The sequence below is a fragment of the Lagenorhynchus albirostris genome, chromosome 3 (assembly GCF_949774975.1).
Source record: "Lagenorhynchus albirostris chromosome 3, mLagAlb1.1, whole genome shotgun sequence".
Classification (NCBI taxonomy): Eukaryota; Metazoa; Chordata; class Mammalia; order Artiodactyla; family Delphinidae; genus Lagenorhynchus; species Lagenorhynchus albirostris.
Window position 1 is genome coordinate 166833071 of NC_083097.1, and position 20951 is coordinate 166854021.

General features: G+C 57.4%; 1 protein-coding gene and 1 pseudogene across 2 annotated transcripts; one reads left to right on the plus strand and one right to left on the minus strand.

Moving 5' to 3' along the window:
- Positions 1-3615: 3615 nt before the first annotated feature.
- LOC132518726 (3-galactosyl-N-acetylglucosaminide 4-alpha-L-fucosyltransferase FUT3-like) lies at positions 3616-4682 on the plus strand (annotated as a pseudogene).
- A 2674-nt stretch (positions 4683-7356) lies between these two features.
- NRTN (neurturin) lies at positions 7357-20622 on the minus strand. 2 transcript variants are annotated; one of them, XM_060146725.1, is made up of 3 exons: positions 20505-20622; positions 10511-10726; positions 7357-7946 (listed from the first exon to the last, which is right to left on the minus strand). In XM_060146725.1, exons 2-3 carry the CDS (start codon positions 10677-10679, stop codon positions 7522-7524), a joined length of 594 nt encoding a protein of 197 aa, XP_060002708.1. In that variant the 5' UTR covers positions 10680-10726; positions 20505-20622; the 3' UTR covers positions 7357-7521. The 2 variants fall into 2 exon arrangements, with proteins under 2 accessions (XP_060002708.1, XP_060002707.1); XM_060146724.1 differs by lacking the exon at positions 20505-20622 and adding an exon at positions 19955-20473.
- Between the last annotated feature and the right edge of the window lie 329 nt (positions 20623-20951).

The following is a 20951-nucleotide window of genomic DNA, read 5'->3' on the forward strand; positions in this document are numbered from 1 at the left end:
GTAAGCAAAAACTCATTCTCCTTCCAACCCTCCCAGCCCGTGGTAACCGCTAATCTACTGTCTGTCTCTATGAATTTACCTATTCTAGGTATTTCATAGAAGCAGGATCATATAATATGTGTCCTTTTGCATCTGGCTTATTTCACTGAGCCTCATGTCCTCGAGGTCCATCCACGGTATAGCGTGTGTCAGAATCTCTCTCCTTCTTAAGGCTGAATAATGTTCCATTGTATGGATGGACCACATTTGTTTATACGCTCATCCTTCGATGGACATCTGGGTTGTTTCCAACTTTTGGCTATTGTGAATCACGTTTCTATGAGCATGGACATACAAATATCTCTTAGAGTCCCTGCTTTTCAGTTCCTTTTGGGTAGATATCTAGGAGTGGAATTGCTGGGTGATATGGAATTATGTGTTCAGCCTTCTGAGGAACCGCCAAACTGATTTCTGCCACATATGTAATTTTCAACTTTTTACCAGACACATTAAAAAGAATAGAAAGGTACCAGTAAAATTAATTTTAATGCTATATCTTATTTCACCCCATACATCCAAAGCATTATCTCAATATGTAATCGACATAGAAAATTACTAATGAGATACTTTACATAGGATATTTTACATTCTTTCTTTCATATGAAATCTTGGCAATCTGGCGTGTATTTTACTCTTTAAGGACGTTTCTATTTGGATGCTAAATTTTCAACGGCTGGAGTGAAAGGGGTAGTGTTTAATTAAAAAAAAACAAACTTGTTTTACGTTGTTCAGTTTTTAAATTTACATTTGAAATTTACTGACATTCACAATTTCTGTTCCTCTGTTGCGTTAGCCACATGGGGCTAGTGGCCCCCATATTGGATGGTGCAGATTTAGACCCAGCTACTTAATTCTGGAACCTGTTTTTTATCAGGCAGACATAGATTTACCATGAAGTGGATGAAGCTTAAGCTTCAGGGACCCCTAAATAAAGATTACTTTCTGTATCTAAGTCTGGACTCAATTTTCTTTGCCGTTTCTTAGAGAGGCTCCCAAAATATGGAAGTTCAGCTTCCAGAAAACCTGGATCCACCCTGCAGAGCTGTGCCAATACAGTGGCTTTATTCATTTTTTTTAAATTTTATGTTAATTTTATTGGAGTATAGTTGATTTGCAAAGTTGTGTTAGTTTCAGGTGTACGGCAAAGTGATTCCGTTATACATATACATATATTCATTCTTTTTCAGATTGTTCTCTCATATAGGTTATCACAGAATATTGAGTAGAGTTCCCAGTGCTATACAGTAGGTCCTTGTTGGTTATCTATCTCATATATAGTAGTGTGTGTGTGTGTGTGTGTGTGTGTGTGTTCATCCCAAGCTCCTGATTTATCCCTCCCCACCACGTTTCCCCTTTGGTAACCAGAAGTTTGTTTTCAGTATCTGTAAGTCTATTTCTAGTTTGTAAATATGTTCATCTGTATCATTTTTAATTAGATTCCACATATGAGTGATATCACATGATATTTGTCTTTCTCTTTCTGACTTACTTCACTTAGTATGATAGTTTCTAGGTCCATCCATGTTGCTGCAAATGGCATTATTTCATTCTTTTTCATGGCTGAGTAATATTCCATTGTATATATGTACCACATCTTCTTCATCCATTCCTCTGTGAATGGATATTTAGGTTGCTTCCATGTCTTGGCTATTGTCAATAGTACTGCAATGAACACTGGGGTGCTTGTATCTTTTTAGATTATGGTTTTCTCCTGATATATGCCCAGGAGTGGGATTGCTGGATCATATGGTAGTTCTATTTTAAGTTTTTTCAGACAAAGATACCCTAATACCAAAACCAGGCTTTTATTCATTTTTCACAACTGCATAGTATTCCGTTGTCAGAAGGGATCGTAATTCGACCAGTCCCACATCAATGGACAGGTAGCTTATCCAAAACGCCCTTGTTTTGTTGGCATGTCTGTGGGCATTTGCATCAATCCCTCTGGCCAGAGGGTGAGTGCATTTCAAATAATGAGTCATTATCCCTCATTTCCCTTTTTTAGAAATTCTAGAGCAGCACATGCTGTCCAGTAGAAACAGAACACAAGCCACACGTGTAATTAATATTTTTCTAGTAGCCACGACTTTAAAAATGTAAAAGACGCAGGTGAAATTAATTTTAATAATATGCTTTCTTTAACCTAACAGATCCAAAGTAGTATTGTTTAAATGTGTAATGAACAGAGGAAGTATTGAGATAATTTTACTGTCTCGTTCTCGTCCTAAGTCTTAGAAACCAGGGTGTATTTCACACCCCCAGCACACCTAATTCGGACACTCAGTTTTCGTCGTAGATCCTTGATCTGTAATTAGACTCCATAAAAATGTCTCGTTGGAGCAGATTTGCCCTTCCAGGAGGTCCCAAATGTACTGTCAAGTTTTTCCAATCATTGAATTGGCTATCAGAGGCTGTTTTTGGCTTTGCCTTTACTTTTTATCTGGAAGTTGTCTTCGATTTACAGAAGAGAGAACCTTTTTTAAATTTAATTTAGGATTAAAAACTCTGTCCAACACAACAGCTGCATTTCAAGGACTCAAGAGCCATAGGGGTGCACGCGATGGTGCAGATATAGAACATTTCCACGATAGCAGAAAGTTCTAGTGGACAGTGCCAGGCTGTAGATCAGAGCTCCACCTGCAAAGAGGGAGAGGAGTTTGGAATTACATTAAGAGGAGAGAGTTTGGATTCTGGATCGTAAGGGCTGTAGCTGTGTGTATTTGGGCACGAGACATATCTATCGCTCAGAACCTCCGTTTTCTTATCTGTAAAATGGGTGTCTCCAGGGCCGCAGGAAGTGGAGAGGGGCAGGGCCGAAGCCCTAGATTCCGCTCTGGTGGTTGGGGTTTGGAGTCTGGGAGGACTTTGTGACCGCCTGCAGGAACGGAAAGGACCGGGGAGTGGAAAGACATCGGCCAGGCCAAGAGGCCGCCCAGGATCCCCCAGTGCGGGACCAGGGGGGCCATCTTTGGACGCTTATTCCCTGAGCACTTCCTGTGCTCTCCCCATAAACTTGTCAGGCTCTCCGTCACCTCCGGACCTTTGCGTTGGCTGTTTCGTCCACCAGGAATGCCCTTTCCCCCAACTCCTACACTACCTGGTGAGCCCTCAGATAACCTTCCAACGTAATCACATTGTACCTCTCCCAGGCAGAGCCCTGGCTCCAAGCCTCAGCTCCAGGGCACTGGGGAGCATCTTGTAACCAGCTCTGTCTTCTCCCTAGGCTGGGAAAGACTCTGGGAAAGCTGGGAAAGGGCAGGGTCAAGGTCAAGGTGGGACCTGAGAGCCATCGGAATCTATCCCAGGTCCAGAGATCATGTAGCCTAGTGGGTAGGAATAAGTGGACTCTGAAGCTAGATGCTTTCTGTTGGAATTACAGTTCTGCCGTTTTCTTGCATTGAGTCCTTGGCCTCAGTTTTCTCGTCTGTAAAATAGGGATGAGAACAGTGCCTCCTACCTCAGGACTCGTAAAGATGAACTTGGGTAACCTGCATCTGCCCGCTCGGCATGTGTTATTATTTTTGTTAGCAGTGATGCTGTGTTCACTGTCCCCTCCTCCCAGCTCCTCTCTGACCCATGGATCCACCTGGCTGGGCCAAGGTAAAATGTTCCTGCCACCACTGTCTCCCCGGGCTGTTGCTGCAGCTGCTTCTGGCTCCGTGCTTCTCCTCCTACCTGCGTGTGTCCCGAGACAAGCCCACATGGGTCCCCGAATTGGGGGCCCCCTCCCAGGCCACTGCAGGGCCCTCCACCCGCCCGCCTCTGCGTCTCCTGCTGTGGACGTGGCTATTCAACACCCCAGTGGCTCTGTCCCACTGCTCGGAGATGTGGCCCGGCACAGCCGACTGCCACCTGACTGTCAACCGCAGCGAGTACCCTCGGGCGGATGCGGTCTTTGTGCGTCACCGAAAGGTCAGCTCCAGGCCTAAGGCACAGCTCACGCCTTCCCTGCGGCCCCCCAGCTAGCGCTGGGTCTGGTTCAGCATGGAATCGCCCAGCAACTGCCCCAAACTGAAGGCCCTGGACGGATACTTCACCCTCACGGTGTCCTACCGCCAGGACTCAGATATCTTCACGCCGTACAGCTAGCGTGAGCCATGGCCTGGCCAGCCTGTGGACACACTGGTGAACGTCTCGGCCAAGACCAAGCTGGTGGCCTGGGTGGTGGCCAACTGGAGGGTGGACTCGGTCGGGTGCAGTCCTATCAGAAGCTGCAGCCTCACCTCCAAATGGATGTGTATGGACGCTCCCACATGCCACTGCCCCGGGAGGTCATGACCAACAGGCTGTCCCAGTACAAGTTTTACCTGGCTTTCAAGAACTCCTTGCACCCTGACTATATCACAGAGAAGCTGTGGAGGAACGCCCTGCAGGCCTGGGCAGTGCCAGTGGTGCTGGGCCCCAGCAGGAGGAACTATGAACAGTTCCTGCCACCTGAAGACTTTCAGAGCCCCAAGGACTTGACCCATTATCTGCTGGCGCTGGTCAAGGACCACACCCTCTACCCGAGCTGCTTCCGCTGGCGGGAGACGCTGCGGCCCAGATCCTTCAGCTGGGGCTTGATGTTCTGTCAGGCCTGCTAGCGGCTGCAACAGAATCCCAACTACCGGACGGTGCCCAGTATCACGTCTTGGTTCACGTGAGCCAGCCAGCCTGGGGCCTGGGCTGCTGGGCATCTGGGGACCTTGGTGGGTGGAGCGCTCCCTTACCTGGGGCTTCCCCTGCTGGGCCCCTCTGCTGCCAGGAATGTTGCTTCCGTGGGACCTCGCTTGCTAGGAGCTTCACCTGCTGGGGGCGGGGGTGTCATCTACCAGGGGCTGTGGCTGCTGGGCACGCACCAAGACACCCCCTGGGGAACTGGCCTTGGTGCCCCGCCCACTGGTGATGGCTCTGGTGGATGGGCCTGTGAGTACTGCTGCTTTGTCAATGAACCGCCTCGGGGGTATGCAGGTTGGCAATACTGACACCATTTTCGAGATGGGAATGCTCTGAGGAAACTGGTGTGTCCTCCCTTACTCCAGATCAGCGGTTCTCACTCCAGGACGATTCTGCTCCCAGGGGACGCTTGGAGTGTCTGGGGACATCTGTGGTTGTCACAACCTGGGGGTGGGCTGATAGCATCGAGTGGGAGGGGGCCAGAAATGCTGCTCAACAGCCTACAGTGCCCAGGAGACTGGGGCGCAGAGGGGGTGGGACTGGGGGCGGGGCTGTCTGGGGGTCCACGTGGGGCAGGGCTGGGACAAGGGGACGTTCTACACCTAGCGCAAGGATAGAGGAGGGGCAGGAACTGCTCCCAAAGGAGGGCAAGGGGAGAGGGTGTGACGCGGCGCGTGTGACTGTGAGAGCGGGTGTGACAGGGGACGACCACGTGGGGCTTGGAGTGAGGGTGGGCGTGGCCGCGTGTGACTGAACAGGGGGCCCCTGTGTTCTTGCACGTGACCTTGAGGACGCCCCTCTCTGAGTGTGCCTGACCACTGAGCATGTAAGCATGTGGACTGTGGGTCTGCGTGTGATCCTAAGCCCTGTGTGGGTGGCAGTCTCTGTGCCCTGTGTGTGTGAGTGTGTGTGTGTGTGTGTGTGTGTGTGTGTGTGTGTGTGGCACGCACTGCTGAGAACCCCAGCCTTGGGGTCTGCGGGGGCACCTCTGTTTACGTTCCAATTCTCTGGTGGGCTGGGCCAGTGCCCTGTGGTTGGATCTGGGTGGGAGATGGGAAGGCCGAGGTCCCAGGAGGCTGCGTGCACGCACGCACACACACACACTCACACTCACACTCACACCAAGGCAGCCAAGCTTCAGGGACCAGAGACCCGGGCTCCAAGGCCAATTTTCCTGCTGTGTGTCCTGGACTGAGCAACTTCCCTCTCTGAGGCTCAGGGTCTTCTAGGATGGGGAAACTGAGGCTCAGCTTCCCCAGCGTCTGGGAACTCTGGCTTTTCTGCATGGCTGGGCTGAGTCAGCCCGAACAGTGTAGGAATCCACCACCCCAAACCTCAGAGTCAGAAGATTGCAGGGATGGGTGGGGGCCCCAGCCAGCCAGCCTGTTCTGAAATTGCCTTCCAAGCAGGCCACCCACGGTTTGGTACCTGGCTTCCAAGCCCTGCTCTCGGAGCTCCCTGGAAGTCCTGCCTGTTAGCTGACTCCAGTGTCTCCAACTGCAGCCTGGGGGCGTGGCGGGTGCTGGGGAGCAGGGAGCTGGGGGTGTTCCTGCCTGGCTGGGTGAGACTCCCTGGGGGCAGCTTCTGAATCAAGTCCTCCAGCTTCAGGATGGGGGTTGGGTCTGGGAAGGCCAGAGCGCAGATGTGTGGGAAAAGGGGGGAGGGGGCCAGTGTAGGAGACACAGCAGTAAAGGAGGGAAGGGTCTGTTCTCTGAGAGCCCTGGTCTGGGGTGGGGGGAGGGAAGAGGAGAGACGACTTTGCCCTAGGGAAAGCTGTATGGGAAGGGGGAGTTGCGCCTTCGAGACCACCCCCCCTAGTCTGAGGGGAAGAAGGGGAGGGGTCCACGCCGTCTGGTCTCCCGGGTGCCAGCTTCGTGCGTGCTGGGAGCACCCACTCTCTTCCCCGCCCCTCCTCAGCCCGTGCAACCTGCCGACCCCTCCCCGCCAGCTGGGAACCCAATTCCCCGGCGCAGTCCTGGGCTTGCCAGGCATCAAGGTGACACCACAGGCAAATCTGAACACCGCACCGTACTTTTTCCATCCTCCACAGGGGCTTGTCGTAAATTCTCCCTCGGGCTCCGGCCAGAGCTTTTATGGCCCCAGGACCTAGGTCCCTGGGGACCCGGCTCTGCCGCAGCAGGCGCCGGTTTCGGGCTGGATGGGGTTGGCGCCCGCCCCAGACCTATCCCCGCAGGGAGATGGGCAGCGAGCTATATTTTTAGCTAGTGAAAGGAGATAGTGGCTCCGAGTTCACCCTGGTGAGAGCTGCCCAGGCCCGAGGAGGCCTGTTGGGTGAGGGAGACCTGGTCCACCTGGACCTCAGTCTTCTCATCTGCACTGTAGTTACACCTTCCCTCCCCAGAAGGACACCTTGCAGGGAGGCGGGGAGGGAAGGGGCACGGGGACCTGTAGAGAGGTGGGAGAGAAGGTCCCTGCCGACATCCCCCCATTCACCCCACTTCCCTTTTTGTACCCCGGAAACAAGACCCTCTTTGCATCCACTTTCCTCTTACCCCTAAGCAAATGGAATCCTTCCACCATCCTGCAGGTGGTACCCGCACCCGTCCCCCTTTTCCCAATGGAGATGGCGCCTCCTCCCCGTACGCCCTCATGCGCCTCCGAGATGTGGGCACCCCCCGAGCGCGTAATCACAGCCGGGGCTCGATTTTCCACACTTTATCTTGGTACAGTTATCGCGAGAGTCCTGAGCTCTCGACGGCATTTTCTGTGCATGGGCAGTCTGTCGCGGGGCTTGCCAGGCGGGACGGTGGGTGCTGTCGGGGCGGGGGGCGTGGCCGCCGTCTCGCCAGGCCCGGTGAGGTAGGGTCACACGCAGGCGCACTCGCGCGCCGACAGCTCGTGGACCGTGTGGTAGCGACTGTGCGTGTCCAGGAAGGACACCTCGTCCTCGTAGGCCGTCGGGCGGCAGCAGGGCTGCGCTCGCACCCGCTCTCGCCGCACTCGCCGCCGCTGGCGCAGGCGCCGCAGTCCCAGGTCGTAGACGCGCGTCGCCGCCTCGCACGCGCCTGCGCAGTAGCGGAACAGCACCGTCTCGTCCGACGCGTAGCCCAGGCCCAGCTCGCTCACGCGCACCTCGAGCTCGCGCAGCCCGCACGGCCGGGTCCCCGACCGCGCACGCGCGCGCCGCCGCCGGGGACCCGCCCGACGGCGCGGACCCGGGGACCTCCCGGCCCAGGGCGTCAGTTCGCGAAGCTCCACCGCGTCCGGGGCGCCCTGCAGCAGTGCACGGTCTGCGACGGGATGGAGAGAATGGGGTGGGGGTCAGTGGGTGGGTGGGTGGCAAGGAGTCCCCTACCCTCGCTGTTCCCTGAGAAAAAGGACCCTTGTGGAGACTCAGAGGTGCTAGTGCACCCTCTCCCGACCACTTATCTTGCTCCAGGATTCCCGCTCATTCACCCTCTCTGGGCGGTGTCGGGGGGTGCATATCCACACCCGCACGCTGGGTCCCCAGGGCTACTGACACCCTTCTCTGGACCCTGCACCTACGATGGACTGCTCAGAACCTGGCACATACTGTACCACATTCCAGCCTGCCCCACCTTGAGCTGAGCTGACTCGAGTGTCTGTCTTCCTCTGGACACCCCCTGCTCCCAGCACTCTCTGTGGACCCCATCCCTATGCAGAGCAGCGTGGGATTTTGCCCCTTTTCACTGAGCTGCTCTCACCTCATTGAAGAAAAGGGAGGGCTCAGCAGGGGGTGTGGTGATCCAAATCCCTGTTTCTACTCAGCCCCAGCTGCCCCCACCCCTATGCTGGGCCACCCCCATGTTACAGGTGAGGAAACTGGGCATCCAAAGGGGAAAAGACGTGCCTGAGGCAGGTGCAAGTGGCAGAGAGAGAGAAGCCCAAACAGCAGTTTTGCTTCCATCGTGTGCCCAGGTTTGGCCCAAGTCCGGCCCTCTTCTCCCACAGCTGCTCGTGCCTGGAGCCATAGATCCCCAGGACCCCACAGTCTACATTTATTTCCCAAGTGGCTGCCCCTGCCGCAGTACTCCTCAGCCCCAGGAGATGAGTGCAGACGTTGCAGTGGCAGGCAGTGTTGACAGTGGGTCTGCAGGCAGGGGGCTCCCAGCCCCTGAGCAGGTGGCAGTCACACTTGCAGTTGGGAGAGGAAATCCTGAGTTTAGCCCGCACCTGCCCCCAAGGCTGGCGCACCTGGCTGTCAAAAGAAATAGCTTCCTGGGAGGTCCAAGGGGGAAGGGCTGTCTGTCACCCTGGGCGTGTGTCTGTTCCACAGGGGGTCTCAGAAAGCAGACAAGCCCAGGTTCGGAGCCTTGCTCTGCCACTGTCAGCCTTGTAGTTTCAGGCAGGTGATGGCCCTGTTCTGTGCCCCAGTTTCCTTATTTGCTCAGTGAGACTTGCAGAGTCCCCACTTTGGCTGGGACTGGGAGGGTGGAAAGGGGTGGGGGGGGGCACCGAGCAGCATCTTTTGAGTTCTTGATGCCCAGGGGCAGGAGCAGGGTGGCCGGCACTGCCTGCTCTGGGGTTAGGTTGAACCTGGCTCACTTCTGATGCCTAAAATTCCACCATTTAGTGTGCCCACCCCAAAGGTGTGTATCTAGAGAGTTAATTCAAGGCATTGCTGGTTGAGATACAGATGCCAGATGCCCAGCTAAATGTGAATTTCAAGTAAACAATGTATACTTTTCTAGTATATTATCTGTCCCTGCCTTCCTCCAGCAGGCCTGGCCACGTGCACAGGGTCTGGAACACAAAGAGATGAGGTCCACACCCCCCTGGCCCAAGCCTGAAATTCCACCATCAGCGCATTAGTCCCAGGGCCTAGAACATTGGGACTTCAGGGGATCGGGAGCCACTCCCTTCCCCCAGTAGGGCTGGTTCCCGGGACAGGATGCCAGGCAGGCAGGACCCAACCATGGGCTGAGATCCTCCCCGGTGCCTGAAATTCCACCACGGGTGCTTTGCCCCCCGGGCCTGGGGCACTAGCTTTGGGGGGCACCCCCCGGGTCTCTGGGACTCAGTGTCCTGGGAAGGACTTTGCCGCCTGTAGGGGGGAGCGGCAGGGGCGGAAGTGGAGCCTGCGCCTGAGGCCACCCTTGTCCATTGTGAGGACAAGAAAGAAGGATTGTGTAGGCCGGCAGGGCGGGTGCGGACGTGCACGCAACCCCTACCCACTGGGGGCCACGCCTGCGCCCCGGCCGCGCGGGTGCACATGTGGATGAGCGCGCAAGAAGTCGAGGCCCACGCACCGCCCTGGCCCCACAGAATCTGCAGAGCGCAGGCGCCAGGGGCGAGTGGGTAGCTGGGCCGTGGCAGCCACGCCCGCCGGGGGTGGGCGTTTCCATTTTTATACCTCCCAGCTGCTTCCCACGTCGTTCTCTCCCATCCTTCTCTCCTTCTGTGCCTCTCTGTTTCTGTGTCTCTCCCCATTTCTAGGACTCTTCCTATTTCTAGGGGTCTCTCTGTCTCCCCCTCCCCTTGGTCCCTGTCCACCCTGGGAGGTCACTAGGGCCTCGGGTTCGGCCTCCCTCTCCCTCCACCCCCGCGCTGCGCTGCAGTGGCCGCCCAGGCCGAATGCCCAGGTCTAATCTCCATCTGGTCCCCTGGCCCCTCAGGGCTAGAGCCTAATTCCTTGTGACAGCTGAGCCGAGAGACCCCAGTTCCCAGCGGCCATCCCCTCCGACGCCCCTGCCAGGCCGTTGTGGGGATTTGCGCCCTCCCTCCACCCCATCTAAAATAAGCCTCTGTGGCCCTGCTCCACTGCGTGAAATTCCACCATTGTGGCCGCTGCGACGTTGCGGGTATCTGACCCAAGACAGGGGGGAGGGCTTACACTGGGCCAGGCGGGCGATTCGAGCGTCCAGGGTGCGAGGCGGCCGGCGCAGCGGGGCAAGCGCGGGTCCGAGGCGGTGGCTGAGGAGCAGGCCTTCCCAACACATCCAGATGGAGAGCACGGAGCTGCAGAGCACCGAGGCCAAGGCCACCGCCTTCCAGCGCTGCATCCTCAGCCTGCGTGCACGGGATGGTCAGCCACACGGCCTCCGTCTGCCTGTCAGGCAACAAATGAACGGGCACGGGGTGCTGGACCAGGCACCGGAGATACAGTGGGGCCCCTGATTTTGAACCACTCCTGCTTAATGATCAATCATAACATAGAAGTGATTCATTCAAGGAACCACTGAACAAGGTTGTGAAGAACGCTGCCAAGGACGGGGTGGGCACTGTGCCAGGGGTAACCTGGGAACCACCCCCATCTGGGGGTCCCAGAGTGCTTTCCTGAGGATTGAGGAAAGTTGAGACCTGAACAAAGGTAGGAGTTGGCCAGGCAGAAGAGAACGGCACCTTAGGCTTAGGCAGGGGAAACAGCCAGTGCAAAGGTCCTGGGCGGTGACCCCAGGTGGCCAATCCAGCCGGGAGGCTGGGGTGGCTGGAGCCCAGTGAATTTGGGGACGGAGGTGAGGACATCCCCAGCAGGGGGCACTGTGGGACCATGGCGGCGAGGAGAGGTGGTGCTTCGAATACAGTCCGGGAGGCCAGAGCCCTGGGGTTGAGACATGTTGATGTCCTGGGAGTGACTTCCTGACCTTCTCTGAGCCTAGGTTTCCCCTCCAGACAAACTAATGCCCAGAAGTGGGCAGCAAAGGACTACAGCTCTCCTCGACCCACCTCCAGGCCTTTGCACAAGCGGGTTCTTCCATCCAGAACATTCTCTTCTCCACTGCTTCCCACTCATTAAATTTTCAGTCTTAGCTTGGACAGCGGCTCCCTCAGGAAGCCTTCCCTGACTGCTCCAACCCCCCAGCCCCAGGCCGGCGCAGGGGCACTCTCTGGGCCCCCACAATGCCCTAAGCGTCCCCCATTAGGGCACCGATTACTCAGTGTTGTGGCTGCCTAGTCGCGTCGTTCTCGCAGTAGATGTTTAATAACCCAGGCGCACCTCCACACCTCCACCCTATCCGAGAAGCTCCCCGCCACTGAGCGGCCTCCAGCCCGCGTTTACATTTCCCTGCCCGGCTGCCTGGTGTCGGCCCTCGCGGGGCCTGGCGGCCAGCCCGGTGTAAACATTTACACGGAGAGCTGAAAGCCCGGTTGGACGGCGGTCAGCGCCTGGGCTTGGCCGCGGGATGCGGGGCGCCCCCACGCGCGTGTTTCGGGCCGCGCAGCTGGCCCGAGCTGAGCTGAGCAGTTATTTGCGTTCTATTTGCATCTCGTTTGCATGTGATTTGCATGTGGTGGCGCGCGGGGGTGGGGTGGAGTGTGGTTAAGAGCAGTAAGGCTGGAACCGTCTCTCCCCCGCCCCATGGATGCACCGGCACTGGAGCTATGGCAGACAGTAAGTAACAAAGGACACCTATTAAGCGCCTGCTGTGTACCAGACCAGCTGCTGAGACCACGAAGGAGGCATTATAACCTCCATTTTACAGCTGGGGAAACTGAGGCACAAAACAGAGGGGCTCGGCCAAGGGCACAGCTAGGAAAGGATCTGGGATTCACACCCTGGTTCTTTGACACAACACACACCACATGGGGGGGAGCAAATGCTGTGGAGTTATTCCCAGGACCTTACACTATTGGTGGTATTTGATACGCCATTATTATTATTGTTGGGGGTGGTGATGGACAGTGAGCTCCCCGACATGGGAGCATGTAAGCAAACCCTGGCCCAGCCTGGAGATCGGAGGACACAGCACAAGTGCAAAGGCCCTGGGACAGGGCCATGCCTGGCTTGTTGAAGGAACCATCAAGGCAGCCCCTTGTGGCTGGAGCAGAGTGAGCGCGGGAGGAGGTGAGGGCAGGGAGGGGATGGGGACAGGTCATGCACGGCCTGTGGGCTGCGGGGAGGAGATTTCATTCTCAAGGTTGTGCAGCAAGCTGAGGTCAGCCCTTGCATTTGTCAGGTGCCCAAACCCACTGCCTTTACTCTTAACGAGCCCCTACTTTATGCCAGATCCCAATCTACAAACTTAACGCGTATTATTAAGTCATTTCAACCTCACGAGTCCTTGTCCCCATTTTACAGATGGGGAAACTGAGACCCGGAGTGGTGAAGTGACTTGCCCAGGGTCACAGAGCTGAGATTAGAACTCTAGTGGCCTCACCCAACCTGGGAAGGGGAGACAGGCAGGGAAACCCACCCAGGCTCAAGACCTCAGGTGGGCAACGCCCTCTCTGGACTCTGCACCCTGCCTGTCCTCACACCCAAGTCTTGGAGTGGCGTGCCTCGGTTTCCCTGTTAGACTGGAACAAGACCTCTGCACAGCGCCGGCCTAAAACAGGGGGCTGAGAGGGTAGATGGGTCTCCAGCCCTGAGATGGCCCGGCCACGGGAGCCCTTGGAGCCGCAGACCCCCCAGAGCTTTGATGGGGGGCAGGAAAGCAGGGGGCCGCTGTTGGAGGGGGCCCGGCAGACATAGCTGATAAGCGTCTGTTAACAATGGGCCTTTCTGTATGGGGGTCACCCAACTGGTTTGTCTCTGGCACAGACCTGACAGGGAGCAGGTGTGGTGGAGGGCACAGGGAGGGGACCAGGTGTGCACGATGTGTGTGCTTGTGTCAAGGGGAGGCGGGCACTCACACGGCACACTTGGGGGCTCACCCTCACACCCAGCCTTCCCATGCTCACATACGCTCTGACCCACTCACACACACACCCTCTCACATGTGCCCAAACACTGTTGCACACACACCCTCAGACACTACCCCGCTCACATATTCCGACAGGCTCTTGCACACTCAGATGCCATCCCGCTTACACACGCAGTGTTCTCACACACCCTCAAACACATGCTAGTGTGTTTCACTCTCACACGTGGGCATTTTATGCACAAACATGATCACCCTCGATCGAGTGCTACCACTCACACACTAGCATTTGCACACGTGCACACACACCCTCTGACTTGCACTCAGGAGCTCCCCCAATCACACCCCTTACACTCTCTCGTGTCCGTGGAAGCTCCTGCACACCCTCGATACTCACACACACTCAAGCACCTTCACACTCAGAGATACATTGTCTCTTGCACACTGACACAGAGAATGGGCACACCACACACATGCCTCCTCCAAGCCCTCCTGTGAGCACTTGAACTTGAACTTGTACGTGCACGGGCGTGCCCATCATCACCTGCATCCCACATTCCAGCCACGTGCACACACACCCGGGGGGCACACACATGAACACACTGCCAGTGCTGGCGGGCCCTCGGCTGCAAAGATTCTGGGGGGAGAGTGAGAGGCACAGACACAGGCTGCAAGTGTGAAGAAGGGAAGTGGGGGGGGGGCAGAGTGACCCAGGGGAAAGGGCTACTGGTACCCGGCCCAGCCCCACACCTGCTGGCATTTCAGGTGCCACCCATCTGCCCAAACAGGGCCTGGCCCAGGGTCCCCTCCCAACCCAACAATGTCCAGACCCTGGAGAATCCTCACTGCCCAGGGAAGGGGGCACCTCCCTTCCTGGGGGCCAGGCCCGTCTGAAGTGCAGCAAGAGGGATCTGGGATAGACTTCCACTTCTAGCTGGAGGCCACAGAGTGCCCAGGGCTGGGGCAGGGAAGGAGGAGAAACTGAGGCTCAGGGGAGATGAGTAGCCCACAGACACAGCCAGGTGGAAACCTCCAGTTATTCAGAGAGCAGAGAAGTAGGGTGAGGGCGTGTGGGTGTTTCTGGCAGCTTCCTTGATGGTACCAGGAAACACTGCTTATTATCTTGATGTCCCGGCTAAGTTCCAGGGCTCCACCTTTCCATCGAGCTTCCCAGGGAACACCTGCCAGGCATGCCTGTCCATGGGGTCAACAGCCTTTGTCCTGCAGAGCTCCTGACCTCAGGAAGGAAAGTACTTCATGCTTGTTCCCAGGAAGAGGAAGGAGGGGAGGGGAACCCTCCTTCCATCCACTCATCTCTCTAGTCTGGGGAGGCCTGGAATCAGGGCCTGGCTCCATCAGGCAAACTCCTACTCATCCTTCAAAGCCCCAGCTCTTAGAGCCCCTCCTCCAGGAAGCCATTCCTGCTCCCCATCTTGCCCCCTCCCAGCCTCAGTTCCCTCCCTCTTGCCCAGTTCTGCCAAAATAGTGTCTGGGTCCACGTCTGTCTTTGCTGGACGGTGGAGGTGCTTCTGGAGGGGCACCCTGGGCTGGGTCCTCTGAAGGCAAGGGCGGGCTTTGGTAATTCCATCCACCGTTGCCAGGTGGAGCTGTGGTGCCTCCTTCCACGAGCACCGTTCTTCCTCTGCACTTCACTCCCAGACATGTCTCTGGTCCTCCTATACCTCTGTTTCCCCAACTTCAGAAAGGGCCTGAGGCGGGCTGCCCAGAACCGTGGGAATGACCGGGTGGCTTGTGGGGCTGTCATCACTGCCCACGGGCAGAGCGAGCCAGGCTGGGAAGCCACATGGGCAGCTGTGGGGGCGGCCTGCACATGTGGGCCAGCCCTGAGGAAGGATACTTCCGAATGCTGTGGCACCTGGGGTGCAGACAGCTGAATCCGCACCCCCATCTGCCTCTTCCTGGCTGGATAACGTGGGAGCAAGCTCCTCCCCCTCTTGGAGCCTCAGTTCCCCATCTGTACAAGGGGCTGCACAGGACACCTTGCTCATCTGGAGGGCCGTTTCATTCAGTGAAGTCCTGCAGGCCTGGCCGATGTCCTGCAGCAGCTAGGCCCCGAGCATCAGACACGTGCTTGCACGCCCTTAATTCCGTTTCCTCCATCAGTGTTACAGGTCTGGGGCTGGCAGCTGGGCCCATTCCCAGGGCAGCCCTGTTCATCTCCTTTCCCCCAGGTGGCCCCAGGGGGTTCCCTAGGGTTCCATTAATGGGGAAACTGAGGCCCCATGAGGGGCGGGACTTGCGCCTCTCTCAAGACAAGATTCAATGGTTCTGCAAAACAAGAAACAAATTCCACAGCCCACAGAAATGTGCCGCCTCCCTTGTAGGGCCCAGGGCCCAGCCCTACCCCATGGTGGGAACCGGGAGGCCGGGGCAGGCGCAAGCTGGCGACGCACATCTGGGGGTAAACCAGGAACATCTGGCTAGCACAGCTGGTTCCGATGTCACATCTGCGGGGGTCGGGGGCCAACCTGTGGGGCGGCCTCATGGGAGGGTGCAGGCACAGACACCCCCAGCAGAACCTTCCAGTCCTGCCCAAAGGTGGGAGCCCAGCATCTCCTTTTCTTCCCCCAGTCCAGGAGCTGCCTGCTGCCCAATCGCTAGAACCATTGCTGGCTCCCTGCTACTCTGAGAATCAAGTCGCGGGTCCTGAGCTTGCCTTAAGGGGATCTGGGTCTATCTTTGCCAAAGTGAGGCTGAGGGGTGGACATACAGAGAGGGTGATTTCTGGGGAAGACTGTGTTGGCTGCTTTGTGTTAATAATAGTAGTAAAAAAAATTAGCTAATACTAACACTAGCAAACAACACCATTGGTGCTGTTCTGAGCACTTTACATGTAGTGCCTCATAGAAAGGTGTGGACCATTTTATCACCATTTTGTAGACAGAAAAACTGCGGTCCAAAAGACTGAAGTGACTTCCTCAGGGTCCAACAGAGCGTAAATGGCCAAGCTGGGTTTTGAACTCAGGTGGTTGGGCAAACTCCTACTCATCCCTCAAAGCCCCAGCCTCAATGCCCCCTCTTCCACATTCTTGACCACTGTACCATATGGCCTCCCTAATAACAACAAGACCAAGAATAATAACACTAACACCTGGCAGTGTTGGCTATTCCATTTATTTAGTGCCAAGCACTCTGCTAAGTGCTTTCCACATGTTTGATTATCCCCGCAGTCCCTGGAAAAGATGTTATTATTATTATTATTAGCCCCATTTACCACACAGGGAAACTGAGGCTTGGAGAGGTAGAGTGACTCACTCAAGGTCACACAGAAATTAAGTGGCTGAGCTGCGGTTGAACCTGGGTCTGACTCTAAACTTGTTCTCTCAGTGTCTCCACAACCCCAGTAACGAGGGTGATGCTGGGGGGAAAGGGAGAAGCAGGGTCTTGCTGCTTGGGAGGCCAGTGGGGCTGAGATCCAAGGAAGTAAAAGGTTTTCTCAAAGACACACAGCAGAGCAGAACTAGCAAGTAAACAGATGGCCCACATGGCAGAAAGCCCAGTGTGCCAGGCTGGGTTCTGCTCCCAACATATTCACCCAACACTTATTGAGTGCCTACTGTGTGCTGCACTAGTCAGGGAACTCAGGATGACCAAGGCCAACCTGGGCCCCCATCTTCGCCAAGCTCACCATCCAATCAGGGAGATGGATAATAAAAAAAAAGAAAGAAAGAAGGTAATTTAGGGAATTCCCTGGTGGCCCACTGGTTAGGACTCAGCGCTTCCACTGCTGGGGCCCCAGGTTCGATCCCTGGTTGGGGAACCTAAGATCCCGCAAGCCACGCAGCCAAAGAAAGAAAGAAAGAAAAGAAACAAGGTAATTTAGAGGTTGACAGTGCAACAACAGCCCCCAAATAAAACAAGGTGAAGCGATAGTGACTGGTGCTGCTTTTAAGCTGAGTGGTCAAGGAGGGCTTCCCAGAGGAGGCAGCATTTGTGCTGAGCCCACATGAAGATCTAGGAAGAGTGTTCTAGGTGGAGGGAACCACACGAGCAAAGGCTCAGAGGCAGGATGATGGCTTTTCAAGGGGACCGGTGTGACCAGAGCAAACGGCCAGGGGACAGCACAGGGAGATGAGGAAAGATAAGGGGGTGTCCTGTGCCCCGCAGGGTCAGCCCTCCATTCCCCACCAGTGCCTGGAGCCCTCTTCCTGTACCGGCCGCCACTCGGGCGTGTTCTTGGGAAGGCTGGGCCGGGAAGCGTGTGTGTGTGTGTGTGTGCGTGCGTGCGTGCGTGCGTGCGTGCGTGCGTGTGTGTGTGTTGGGGCCACTAGCTTTTCAGACCCGCCGTTTCTGGCCCGGCCCTCTGCAGCTGGCCCGTAAAATTCCCACCTCAACCATACCAGGCGGGTCTGGCTTAGCCAGGCTGGTCTGGGACCGGCCTCGCAGGCATCTGGGGCGGGCAGGGGGCCCTCCCCGGGGGTCAATAACAGGATCAGCCTAATGAGGCCTGGCACGGCTAAGCAGCTGGCATGGGGCCCGGTGGGTGGTGTGAGGGACGTGGGTCCTCCGGGAGTGGCCAGGAGGACACCACACAAAGCTGACCATCTGACAGAAAGGGAGACCGAGGCACAGACCCCAATGCAACTCAAACCCTCACACTGGTTTCCTAGGAACCAGGGGACCTAAGTCACCTCTTCCATGTCCCCAAGTTCAAATTCTGCCTTGGGTCCCTGACACACCGAGCTCTTTCAGCACGGCCCCTCTCTGGGCCTCGGTTTCCTCAACTGGGACGTGAGATCCACCTGCTGGATTTCTTCCAGGACCAGCCAAAGCCTGAGTTCACTTGGATTTGAAGGGAAGATCTTTCCGCTCCTGAACACCCACGCCGAAGTGTCCCAGGCCCCATTCAGGCTTACTTTGCGGCTGTTACCTCTCCTGAAAGTCCAGGAGGCTGGCTGGCTGGTTTGAAAGCCTCCTGTCCACCCCCTAACCTGCACCCCTGCCCTGCCAAGTGCAGCAGGCACCGGGCCTGTCTTGTTCTCTGCTTCGTCCTACTACACAGCTTGGCACACAGTAGCTTAGGGCTTGGGAATTAATTACATTGAGCATAAGGAAAGATCCCTCCAGCTCGCTCAGCCTCAGTTTTCTCAGCTGCGAAATAGAACCAGCCTCCCATGGCGCCTGCTCAGTTGATGCTCACAGGGCAGAGGGAAGACCCTATCTCCCCTCGAGGGCCCCAGACCCCTCTGCCCCACCTTGGGGGACCAGGAAAATTGCATCTGCAGAGGAATCCCACAGCCTCTCAGCAAAGACAGCTGGGCCCAGGGATGCCAGATGCATTAAAGACCCGTTCCTCTCTCTGTGTTTCCAGCCCCCATCTCTAGGAATCCGTCCTTGAAGGCCCCAGTACAGTTCTCCCTCTGTCAACCTTTCAGAAAAGTCTCTCCCTCCCATGGTCACCCCAGGCACCCTGGATTTTCCAAAATCATCCATGCTATTTCCTGCCTCCAGATCTTTGCATATGCAGTTCCCACCACCTGGAATGCCCTTGCCTTTCCCATTTAGAGAACTCCTACTCATCCTTCATAGCCCCAGCTGCAATGCCCCTCCTCCAGGAAGTCTCCCCTGACCCTCCTACCCTGAGGTAGTGCCTTTGCTCCCCACTCTGGGCTCCACCCTGGATTCAAGTCTGGAAGGACAAGGCCCAGGAGCCTGACATCAAACAGAGTCACGCACATCATCGCTGTCGAACAAACATTGGTGGAAACAATGTCTTGATTGTGTCCTTGTGCCTGGCTGCAGACTGTTTGGTTCCCTCTCCTGTTCCAGGCTCTTGAAAGCTATATCCTCTTCTCACCCCCCTGAAAACTAAGGCCTATAACCTGAGGGACAAGCAGTGATGGTGGAATTTCAGACACTGTGCCCAGCTGCAGGGGGGCATGTTTTGTTTTCTTCCCTGCACCCCTGGAACTAGCTCTTTGCAGGTCGCTGGGAGTGGCTGCAGAACCCCGAACCTCAGCAGTCCTAGAATGAAGGGTGTGGGGAGGGGTGTCCAAAGGGCCCAAGGCAAGGGGCTGGGGGGTGGGGAGAAGCTGGCAAAGCTGGGAGTCTCCCCCCACTGACATCCGCCTAGACCAGTCACGCCCCATTGGGGCTTCCTCAGCCCGGGGCTCTTAAAGACAAAGAGTGTCATGGAACAGACAGAAAAGGATGCAGGGCCGGGGGCGGGGGGGTGGGGGGTGGGGGGTGAGGGGGCGGGGCATAAAGGAGTGAGGAAAGTCAGGGGTCTGGCCTTCCATGCCCCCCCACCTAGGCCCCTGGTCCTGCTCCCCAAATCTGGGCTGGTGGCCCAGCCTTGCAGGTAACCGCAGGCCCGCTGAGCCAGGCCAGTGGCCCCATGCTATATGGATGCTAGTACTTCTTGGGGAGGGGACCATGGTGACTTCCACCCCTAGGAGAGGCCACTTCTCTCTCCAGTCCCAGCCCACATCTGCCCACTGTCTGCAGCCCCCTCGGCCTAAAGACTGCGAACTGACAAACCGCACCTTCTGGGAGAATTCTGAGACCATCCTGAGCAAGATGCCTTTTGTAAAAAGCGAGGAAGGAAGACAGCCTCCTCTCCTTCAAATCCGGTCTTTGCCGTTAAGCCCCCCCCCCCCGCCCCCCGCAAAGGGTTTCGCGCCCTCTTGTGGCTAAACAAGCGGCTCCAGGAGCTGAGAGAGCTAGGCCCTTACCGGAGGACACCGTGTCCCCGGCGGCAGCGGCGGCGGCGCGCAGGGAACGCGGCTGGAACGCGCCGCTGACAGATGTTTACTTCTGCGTGCAGCTGGGCCGCGACGGCAGCCCTCCGCCCAGGGTCTGCGGGATCCGGATGCCCCCCGCGGCCCCTTGTAGACCACAAGGCATAAGGGATGTCTGGGTCTCGCCCTCCTAGAGGCTGGGGAGGGGATTCCGGCTGCCCCCGCTTCCACCCCTCTCCAGACGCTCCCAAGGGCGTCCGAGAAGGCAGAAGCGCTCCCGCCTCGTCGGACAGGGAACCCCCCCTCTCCTGGCCAGACCCTGGCTTGGAGAGAAGCTTAAGATCGCCCTCCCGCTCCCCGCGCCCCTGCCACGCGCGGACCTGTCGCCCCTTGACCATACCCTCATACACACGCTGGTTCTTGGCTAGAGGCGGGAAACTACCGATCTACCCGGAGTCCCTGGAAGCCCTCCCAATCTCTGTCCCTGGGGCCGGTCCTCCCCCCGCGCCCGTACCGCGCGGGCCCGCCGTCTGCCCTTGCTTACCTGCTCCGGGCGCCCGATTAGCCGTCAGTGGCAGCCGCGCCTGCCGCCCGCGTCGGCCCCAGCCCCTGCCCCTGCCGCCGCGACCGCCATCCGGGCCGCCTGGGCCCGCGGCGCCCGGGGGGCCCCGGGCCGGAGGGGGCGGCCGCGGGGCGGCCGCGGCGCGAGCCGGCCCATGGGGTTCCCCCGGGCTCGCTCAGCCGCGGGCTGCGGCCATCCCCGCCCGGTGGAGGCTGGGGCTGAGGGGGTGCCCTGGACGGCCGGCGGCTCGGAGGGCGCGGGGTGCAGGGGCGCACGGACGGCGCGGGCGGCTTCGGCGCGCGGCGCGGGGCTCCGGGGCGGCGGCGCGAGGGGCCCGGGCGCTCGGAGCGGCTCCACGGCGCTCTGTCCCGCCGCCTCCGCCGCTCCCGCCGCGGACAGCTCGGCCGGCGCGGGGACGGGGGCGGGGCC

Coding starts and splice junctions, on each gene's coding strand:
- NRTN (XM_060146725.1), bottom strand. CDS start 10,679: ATGCAGCGCTGGAAGGCGGTGGCCTTGGCCTCGGTGCTCTGCAGCTCC. Junction 7,947..10,510: donor AATCGCCCGCCTGGCCCAGT/GTAAGCCCTCCC, acceptor ATCCCGTCGCAG/ACCGTGCACTGCTGCAGGGC.